Here is a 10,985-nt window from a genome sequence, read left to right as displayed (position 1 = left end):
CCGGCAAGGTAAATAACACGGTCTCAATGTTTGTGAGAAACTTCTGGAAATTGTTTCTTTTTAAGCTTAAGGGAAACACACTTAGCTTAGAGAGGGAGTCATTTGCTTACAGTTTCATTTGGAGTTCTGAATAGCATTGTTAAGATCTTATGTGAGGATGGCTGTAAAGACCAGTACTCCTGAGAAGGGAAAGATATTTAGTAAACTAGGGTGACTTAGTGAGAAGAGTTAGTCTTAGTCCCAGACCAGAAATGTTGGGATTCAACCCTGAAGAGATTACTTGAACTTCAGTACCTTTTAGATTGAGTGTAGCTCCATGAAGAAGCTATCTGTAGATCCAGTCAAAAAGTTGACATTAACGTGACCTAAATCTACCAAGGTGTAAGACCATGGGGTGTGAGTACTACAAATCTTTGAAATTCTATTCTCAGTAGATAGTTAGGTTTAATTCAATCTATCTTCATTTGTTTGATGATAAACTTCTATTTTATTGTTAAAGCAAAATCTGCAGCATTATATACATAAGCTTCAGATGGAGACCATTTTGTTAAAACCAAAACAAATCAAAATATGATTGATCAAGCCAGCTGTTACCTGTGAACAGCCCCCGGTGCTGATCTGTCTACAAACAGACTCCGCTACTGCTTGAACAAAGCAGCAATGTAAACATGACTCAAATGATTGTCAATAATTTCCTTGTAAATAGTGCTGCACATAATCCTTGATTTTTAAACAGTCCTTTTCCCATTTCATTCCACATTGGGGATAATACCACTAGGTTCTTTGAAGCTCTGGTTAGACTGCATTTGGAATATTGTGAGCCGTTTTGGGCCCTGTAACTAATGAAGGATGTACTGGCCTTCGATGGGGGTCCACATGAGAGTTAACAAAATGATGCTGGGGAAGAAGAGTTTTTCATATGAGGAACAGTTGAGGACTCTGGCTGTATACTTGATGAAGTTTAGAAAGGGGCAAACTTTCCACTTGTAGAGTACTGGGAGGCTGGATAAAGTGGACACGGAGAAGATGTTCCCACTAATAGAAAAGACTAAGATCTGAGAGCACAGTTTCAGAGTGAAGGGATGACCCTTTAGACAGAGATGAGGATGAATTTCTTCAGGCAGATGGTGGTTAATCTGTGGAACTCATTGCTGCAGAATGCTGTGGAGATCAGGTCATTGAGTGTATTTAAGACAGAGATAGACAGTTAATTTGCAAGGACATCAAGGATTAAGGGGAAACAACAGGGGAATGGGACTGAGAAATGTATCTGGCACGATCTATTAGTGGAACAGACAAAATGAGCCGAATGGCCTAATTCTGCTCATATATCTCATGGTCTTATCGTCTTACAGAGAATGCAATCAGGGTTTTGGGCTTCAGATTATGATGAGAAACTCTATAAAGTTTGTAATTCTCTGGAATATAGAAGACTAAGGGCAGATTTGATTAAGGTGCTTAATATTTGGAAAGGAATTAATAGGGTAGATGCAGAAAATAAAAAACCCTTGTGCTGGTGGAGAATTGGAAAACAAGAGGGCATAAATTTTAAACTGGAGCCAGGACATTACTAGAGAGATGCAAGGAAACACATCTTCACGCATAGTTGGTCAATTAATAATTTAAAATCCCAGGTCAATCAATTTGTTTTAGACAAGGGATTAAAGGCTAGAGAGATCTAAGCTATCTCCATTCACCCTCTGAAGGGAACTGTGCTGGAGATGAGACTATTGCCTATTTCCTTCTGGGATGTGTTTTAGAGAAATGCCACAGTTTCTGTCATGTTTTATTCTGATCAGCTCAGCAGCTCAGGACTCTGCATTCTGTGGGCTGTTCCCAGGGCCACACATGGAGAACAACACCAACTGTGCTGGAGAGTTATCAGCTTGCTGGAAGACTATTTTTGGTCTGTTTGAAACTTACTGATCTTCCAGCGCAAAGATTTGTCCACAACCAAGGATTGCAGCTTTGCGCATTCCAACAGGAATGCTGAGGGACTCACTTGAAGCTTGGGGCAGCCAATGCATTGGCACATTGGGAAAGGTCACTTAGAAAGGCCCTGTGCACAGAGGGTTTTGAAAAATGAGTAAAATACCTCAGGCTGTATGTTTGCCCATAATAAAAATTATAAATATTGACGGTATTTGTAAGTGTAATGAGTAACATACAACATTGAAAAGAACAGATGTGTTTTGGCACCTCATGTAATGTCAGCTTTGAATGGGGTCATATCCAACATCAATTTTTTGAATAAAGTATAATTTTGGAGATAAAAGTCAGCAAGAAAGAGATGAAGAGTTTGCCAGCTCATGAACAAATAAATCCTAACCAGAATGAACACTCTGAATATAATTGTAATGTTATCAGTAAAATCTGAAGCACATCTGTTCACATAACTAACCACAGAGTTACGTCACTTCTGGTTCGGTAGAATGGTTGCCAGGCGGCTCACTCACATGATGTTAGAATTGTGACAGACACAAGATCAGAACTGCTTTCACAGGATGTCATTTGTATTCCTTGAACACTTTATGATAAACATTGAGAGCCGAGCGTGTTTCTTTACCTTGTCCAAGTCACTTGTTTTGATGGGTAAATGACTACTCAGTGGAGAATGACGCGGTGTACAAGAACTCAAACGTTTTTTGTCCTAGCTGCCTTTCTTTCTGTTGCCGTATATTCAGAAGGTAAGAGAGACATCGAATTGCTGTACAGCGTGGTACTACAAATTATCGAGTAGTTTAGTAAGGAACTTTTTCTATTGAAACATGCGCCATCAATCACAACCTGAACTGATCCTGAAGAAGGGCTTATGCCCGAAACGTCGATTCTCCTGCTCCCTGGATGCTGCCTGACCTGCTGCGCTTTTCCAGCAACACATTTTTCAGCTCTGATCACAGTTAAGACAGGAATGTGTTAAATTTTAATGTGCACTTAATATTTCGAGAATGGTTTAATGTCATAGATAGTTCAATTATCCATGTTTTTGTTAGACAGACAGTTGGCATATACTGTTAACACTAGTTGGAGATTATTTGCAAGTAAATGCTGTTCGCAATTTAAATGTATCAACAATGTATCTTATACACTATTCATTCTTCGGTAGATTGTGCTCAATATCATTTTAGATTATTATAATTTTTAATGACTGTTTTATGGTAGAAGATGAAAGGATTCAGTATAGAGTAATTCTAATCTAGGAGAAGACTACTAAAAAACTCTTTATCAAATAAACAGAAAGCAGGTCTTCAGAAGCTCTAGACTTTCAACAGAGCTCGGAACAAAGTGAATCAGCCCATTGGGTCTGCGCTGGCTCTTTGAACAAGCTGTCCAGTTAGTCGAAGTCCACGTGGTCTTCCCTCATAGCCCCACGAACCTTTCCTTTTCAAGTCTGTGCCCAACTCCCTTTTGAACTTTGCTGTTGAATCTACTTCTCCCAATCTTTCAGACAATACATTCCACAACATAAATGGCAACATAAAACATTCTTCTACTTTCTTCCTGTCAGTTTTTCAAGTTAAATCTGCATTCTCTATTTAATGTCCACCCTGCTAGTGGAAACAGTTTCTCGTTATTTATTCTATCAATCCCCTCTGTAATTTTGAACATTAAGTCCCCTCTTGGCATTCTTTGCAAGAAGGAAAACAATTCCTGCTTTTCTAATCTGTCCACATATGTGAAATCCGTACAGCCATCCCAGTGAATCCCCTCTATACACTCCTCAAAGTATTGATTGCAAATCAAATCCTTCACTAGAATCATTCATCTCAGACTGGTTATCAGGAAAAAAAACTCAGCTCATTCAATCAGTCTGAGGGATATCACTCAAGACTAAAGGGACAGATGGAAGAAAAGTATCATAAAGTGGACAATTGGAATGGAGGCACTTGCAACCTAATTTTAAGAGGATATGGATTGGTACTTAATATGAAAACATAAATTATACAGGGAAGGCGAAGGTAAATGAGATCAGAACTGACTGATCCAGCAAAAGAGCTGGCTTTGTTAATAGATTATAAACCAAGACATAAATACCTTTTCCATTTCAGGGGAGTTTATTGATTGCTACCCAATACCCAGTGTCAGACCTGTTCCCTACTTTTAGATATTTTCTCATCAACCTGGTCATAGATGTTATTACACACCTCTGGAATAAGTGGGACTTGAAATCAAGCTTCCTGGCTCAGAGGTGGGAACACTGTCAGTGCACCATAAGAGCCACTCCCTTTATTTTTGATTTGTTTTATTTAAATTTTATGGTTTTTTTATTCAGAAGTGCTCTTACGCATAATTTCAAACAAACTGAACAAATATTTAGCATGCCAGAAAGAATTGTGAACTTTGAAAGAGGAACTTAAAACAATTGCAAATCAGCAGGAATGGGTTTTGAGAGAATCATTAAAATTAAAACCTGGCAAGTCTCCAATTCCTAAAGGACATCAGCAAAGAGTATTAAATGATGTGCCTGATGAACTCATAGTTTTGCTTGGTTAAATTTCCAAAATCCCCTCGATTTTAGAAAGTCCCCATCAGATTGAAAAATAGTGAATATCAGATAATCAAGAAAAAAAGGGAAATCACAAGCTATCGGCCAGTTAGCTTAATATCTGTCACAGGAAATATGCTAGGATCTATTGTTAAGGTGTTTGTAGCACCTAGAAAATCTCAATTCAATCAGACAGGGCTTTGTGAGAGGGGAATTGTGTTTGGACAGAAGCAATGTGGATGAAAGGTCTTGTGGATGTGGTGTATTTCAATTTCCAAAAGGCACTTAGCAAGGTGCGACATCAAAAGTTACTACAGAAGATGGGAACTCAAAGAATAGAGGCATTGATAAGGATAGATATTTGGTTAGCTGAAAGGAAACAGAATGCAGATATAAATGGGTCATTGTCAGGTTGGCAATATGTGCTGAATGGAGTGCTGCAGGTATTAGGCCTTAAATGTTTACAATCTATATCAATGACTTAGATGAAGAGACTAAATGTATGGTTGTTAAAATTGCAGATGACACAAAGATTATTAGGAAAATAAGCTGTAAAGAAACATAAGGAATCTGCAAAGGGATATAGATAGCTTAAATCCTGATATACAATGTGGACAAATTGAACCTACCTACTTTGGCCGGGCAAATAGAAAAGCAGCATTTTTTTTCAGAGATCCCAGAACTCTGTGGTAGAGAGGGACCTGGGCTTTCTGGTATGAATCAGAAAATGTTAGCCTAGAAGGACAGCAAATGAATGTTGTCATTTACTGCAAGAAGAATGACATATAAAAAGAAGGGTTTTTAATACTTTTCTGAGCATAAAGTAAGGCCACATCTAAAGTACTGTATATAATGTTGGTGCCTTAGTTAAGAAATGATATGATTAATTTACAGGGACTTAACAGAAGGTTCCAGATTCCCAAAATGAGGGTGCTATTTTATGGACAAGTTGGCTCTGTATCATTTAGACTCAAGAGTAATGATCTTCTTGAAGATCATGGGGGAGTTAACAGGATGGATGCTGAGAGAATGTTTCCCCTTGTGAGAGAGACTGGAACTGGTGACACAGTTAAAAATAAAGGATTCCTATTTAAGGCAGAGATGAAGGGACAAATCTTACCAAGGCCTCAATGACGAGTGCTATGAAAAGGTTTGTGTCCACTGTGGCCTATCTCAATCGGGGGGAGCATCTCACTGCATCCTTTATACATGTGCTAAGCATTGAAGCGAGTTTCTTAATGGACATCAATGAGGTGCCTATAAAGGGGATTTTCCGTAACCTGATTAATGACATGTCTCACCTCATTAATATGCAGCTTTCCATCTTACTGAACATGCCAAATAAACTAGATGCTGAAAATCTTGGTGTGGATAGCTGAGCAATTGTCATAGAATATCCAATGAGCAATGTATTGTCATAGAATCCCTACAGTGTGGAAACAGGCCCTTTGGCCCAACAAACCCATGCTGACCCTCCGAAGAGTATCCCACCCAGACCAATTCCCCTACCCTATTATGACCCCATCACTACATATTCCTGGACGCTATGAGCAATTAAGCTTGACCAATTCACCTAACCTGCACTTCTTTGGACTGTGGGAGGAAACCGGAGCACCCAAAAGAAACCCACACAGACACAGGGAGAATGTGCAAACTCCACACAGACAGTCGCCTGAGGCTGGAATTGAACCGAGGTCCCTGGTGCTGAGAGGCAGCAATGCTAACCACTGAGCTACTGTGCCAATTTCAGTATTGCACTTGCTCCAAAGGAGCTCCATGTTGGACACTCATTGCATCTTCTGTGGGCACTGGCCACGTTTCACCGCTGCACTCTCAGGCTGCACTGGCCGCAATCATTGTCAGGCTACTGCAAGGACACTTTCCTCCATTGGGTGGTGTTGGTGTTGGTGTTGGTGTTGGTGTTGGTGTTGGTGGGGTGGATGACAGCAAGTGGGGGAAAATGTAGCAGGCAGTAATAAGGGTGGTAGACCATGAGCCTTGGTAGGTACAGTGGCAGAGGCAGAGTGAGTCTGAGGTAATTGTCCAGATAGCTGAGGCTGCATTAATCCAGCCTTTGACCAGGATAACATTGTCTGGTGAGATGAGCTAGTCTCCTCTGCCTAGTCTCCTGGGAAGATTGCTATAGAAGACTCTGTGAAGCCGTAATCAGACTTTTGAATGGACTTCTCATATATTATAATTGATATTTCTCTGCATCTTCTCTGTAGTTACTCTGCATTCTATTTTATTATCCTGATGTACTTATTTAGGTATGTTTTGCCTGGAAAATGAGCAAAACAGTACTTTTCACTGTATCTCAGTACATGCAACAACTATAGATCAAATCAAATAAGAATCATCCTGCCTCTAAGCCATCTGATCGACCAGGACCTTCTCACAAAATGGGGTATGAAATTACCTTTGTCTATCATGTCTGGGAAAGGTGTTAGGAACCATGTGGGGGAGCTGACAATGCACAACAGATTTTTAAAGATAGTGCTTGCACCAGGAATGCCAGTCCACTGTAGGATACCTTTGCAGTGCTGAGTTGTTCTGAGAATGCCATGTGCTATGATGAGGCTAGAATTAGAGGACGGCTAGTCACAGGGCATGAAGTATGTAGGCATTTGGTGAAATACAGTGAGAGATATCACTAGGCTTCACAGCGAGAAACTCTCCAAAGACACAACCGACACTGAGCCAAAAAGTATAAGACTCAGCCTGAAGAGAATATTATCTCTTAACAGGAGCTGCGAGTCCATGGAATGCCCTTCTCCAGAAAGCAATGGAAGCAGAAACATTGACTACTTCTAAGACAGAGATAGACAGGTTTTTAACGAACAAAGATATCAGAAGTGAGCAGGAAACTGGAGTTGAGTCCACAATTCGATCAGTCTAGTTCCGTTCTGAATTTAGTTGTTGGTATGTTTGTATGTTATTGAACTCATTGCTGGGGGAAAATGTCCTTCATATCCAATCTACTTAGGCCGCTCATCATTTTAAAATTTCAATTAAGTCTCCATTCAGTCTCCTCTGATCCAAAAAAGACTATATCAAGACTATTCAATTTTTCCTCCAAACTGAAATTTTGCAGTTCTCAATGCCCTTGTCTTTATTCTTGTCCATGTATTTCTCCTCTGTACTCTTTCCATTTAGACTAGATTCTTCCTTTAATGCGGTGAAAGCAGCAGTTCATCTGCCGTGACCAAATAAATATTTTATGCAGTTTTCACCTGGTTAGTCTTCCACAACTGTAATACCTCCCATTTACTGGATTGAATTTCATTTGCCACTCTTCTGCTCACCTTAGAATCATTGAATAACAGAAATATTACACACAGAAAAAGCCACTCAGCACATTGTGTAATAACTGGCTCTTCAAATGAGCATACTGAGTTAGTGCCGTTCTCCTGCCTATTCACCATACCCTAGCACATTGCTTCTCTTCAAATAATGGTTTAATGCCCCTTGAATGTCTCAAGTGACTCTGCTTTCATTATATTTCCAGGCAATAATTTTCCAGACTGAAAATAATCAGCGTTGTTTTCTCACCTCACATTTGCTACTTTTGCAAACTGTCTCAAGTCTGTGCCCTCTTATTCTCGATTCTTTATGAGTGGGAACAGTTTGTCACTATCACCCACATCTCAGGATTTTGAAATAAATGTTAGAATTCCCCTTAGCCCATTTCTCTCCAAAGAGAGCTACACCAGCCTTTGCACCTGAGCAGACAATTCAGCTTTCTGCAGTCTTCTGCACTATCAACCACGCTGTCAACTTTTACAGCAACTGCAAATGTCAAGATCATAGTCCCTACACTCAATGTTATCAATGATTTGTTTATTTTGATCAGCTATTTAACACTTCCTTGTAAACAGTGCCTCAGCTACAGCAGGTATTATCTTACGAAGTCTGATGTGAATGTTGGAAAGTTGCTGCTCTAAAGTTTAAGATAGCAATGTTTAAGATTCCAAAAAAAATCACTTAAGTAGTTGTTTCTGAGAAATGTTATTGACAGAATTATTCTGGTAAAAATGAATTTCCAAACCTGTTATCTTCTAGTTATTGCAGCAGGTGAACCTTCCCTCTTAAAAACCTGCTCAGTTAAAATGCTGATTAATCCATTAAGTATAAAATAATGCTGCAGAGTTGAAAGTTGAAAGTTCAATTAGCGTGAAATGGACTTTTGTTCTCAATTCAGAACAGTAGTTTAGGGTTTCACGTGTCTCATTTTTAATATTGGTCTTTTTTTTTGACATTACACCAAGATTCATATTGAACCTAAGAGGCTGCTTAATCACCGCAATGCAGAAATACACCATACTACTGTGGGAGATGATAGCATAATGTTACTGGACTAATAATCCTGACATCCAGGCTAATACTTTGGGGTTTTGGGTTCAAATCCCACTATAGCTGCTGGTGTAACAATTAATAATCTGATTAATTGAAAATCTAGTTTCAATAATGGTTTCCATTAAACTGTCATTAAACCTGTCTGATTTATAAATGTTCTGAAGAAGGAAAATGGCTCCAGGCTCACAGCAGAGCAGTTGCCTCTTAACCACTCTCTGAAATGAACCAGTAACTCACACAGTCAAGGAGATGATGTTGGCCTTGTCTGTGATACACGGGGAAAAAATATATTTTGTAGAAAATTAATTAATTTGCACATTGCAATCTTCCACAAACAAAAATGTCATAATGAACAAGTCTCTGTGCTTTTATTGTATGATGTTGGCAAAGTGATAAATATTGATCGAGATATCAAAGCAAGCTCTCCTGCTCTTCTTGCATCCATCTATCAGGGCACACAGGGTTTAAGACCTCATCTGAAAGTCAGTAATACCTCTTTACTGGAGGAGTGTCAACTTAGAACATTATTGAACATTATCAGAATGGGACTTAACCATCAGTCTTAGCAGAAATAGAGCTATTCACAGAACCACAGCCAAAAATGGAGGCCATCATTATGTGGGTCATGATTCCATCAGCTAGATCACAGTTTGGAAAGCATATACAATGTTAGCATTCATTTTGACAGAGTTGTAAAACAAGAGCAGGGATGTACTGCTGAGGCTCTATAAAGCTCTGGTCTGAAGGCATTTGGAATATTGTGAGCAGTTTTGAGCCCTGTATCCAAGGATGGATCCAAAAGGAGGTTTGTAGGAATTATCTCCGGGATGAAGGGCTTGTTGTATGAGGAGAGCTTGAGGACTCTGGAGTTTAGAAGGATTAAGAGGAGGATCTCATTGAAATTACAGATTACTGAGAGGCCTGGGTAGAGTGGCTGAGGAGACTAGGGCAAGAGGCACAACTTCGAGTGAAGAGATGACCCTTTAGAACTTAAATGAGGAGGAATTTCTTCAGCCAGAGGTGGATGGTGAAGCTGTGGATCTCATTGCTGCAGAAGGCTGTGAGACCATGTCATTGAGTATACTTAAGACAGAATTAGATAGGTTCCTGATTGGTAAGGGGATCAAAGATTATGGGGAGAAGCCAAGAAAATGGGGTTGAGAAACACATCAGCCATGATCAAATGGCGGAGTAGACTTGATAAGCTGGAAGCTCTAATTCTGCTCCTATATCTTATGGTCTTATATTTGATCAATGAGATGAATAGCAGGTTAATCAGCTTATTTATGACGTTAACTGAGAGGTCAGTTATGGTCCAAATAGTATTGTCACCTTTGAAGACTTGTGCACATAAGCACCCATATCTGTGTTCCCACTATTTGCAAATGAATGTTTGAGATTATTAATGTACATATTTTACATCATAACAGGCAGGATCCCTCACTATCTGTAACATGCTGGCCATGCAGCAAAACACACATTATAACTGATTCAACAAAACAATGGGTATTCAAAGGCATTAATTAACTTTCATAGTAATGAAGCAGATAATGACAATTTTCACCAACCATTTCACAAAAAATATTGCTGTTCATAATAATTACATATATGCCTTAAAATCATGACTTAAAATGTTTGGCAAAAGAACCAGAAACTTTTTTTCTGCAACAGAAGGGTTGGATATTGAATGTGCACTCCAACTGGAGAAGACATACATCCAATTGATCCCCTTCAAAAGGGAATTTGAGAAATGCTTGAAGGAGAAAAAAATGCAAGTATTCTTTGGCTATCTCTTTCAAAGAACTGGCGCAGAACCAATGAGTCAACTCTCCTTCTGTTCAGATGAATCCATAAGAATTATCATCTTCTCTACAAATAGTACTCTGGGATATTTCACCATAGATATAAACATATTTGGAACGCACTGTCTCTGAGGGTGGAAGATGATCTCATAATGTTCAAGAAGGGCACAGTTACAGTGTTTAAAAGACATTTGGATAAGTACATGAATAGGAAAGGTTTGGAGGGATATGGGCCAGGAGCAGGCAGGTGGGACTAGTTTAGTTTGGGATTATGTTCAGCATGGACCTGGTTGGACCTAAGAGACTGTTTCCATGCTGTAGGAGGCATAGACTCTGACTCT

The 10,985-nt window shown here is 39.3% G+C and overlaps 1 protein-coding gene across 1 annotated transcript in view; it reads left to right on the top strand.

Moving 5' to 3' along the window:
* Positions 1–2,478: 2,478 nt before the first annotated feature.
* Positions 2,479–10,985, top strand: part of si:ch211-214p13.8 (B- and T-lymphocyte attenuator) — a 57,171-nt gene continuing 48,664 nt past the window's right edge. Inside the window, exon 1 of the mRNA XM_043691264.1 lies at positions 2,479–2,687. Coding sequence (XP_043547199.1) covers positions 2,597–2,687 — 91 coding nt within the window. The 5' untranslated portion in view covers positions 2,479–2,596. The remainder of the gene's footprint in view (positions 2,688–10,985) is intronic.

This window comes from Chiloscyllium plagiosum, chromosome 6 (genome assembly GCF_004010195.1).
Source record: "Chiloscyllium plagiosum isolate BGI_BamShark_2017 chromosome 6, ASM401019v2, whole genome shotgun sequence".
Lineage (NCBI taxonomy): Eukaryota > Metazoa > Chordata > Chondrichthyes > Orectolobiformes > Hemiscylliidae > Chiloscyllium > Chiloscyllium plagiosum.
Note: the sequence above shows the minus strand (reverse complement) of the source record. Positions and strands in the feature narration are given on the sequence as shown.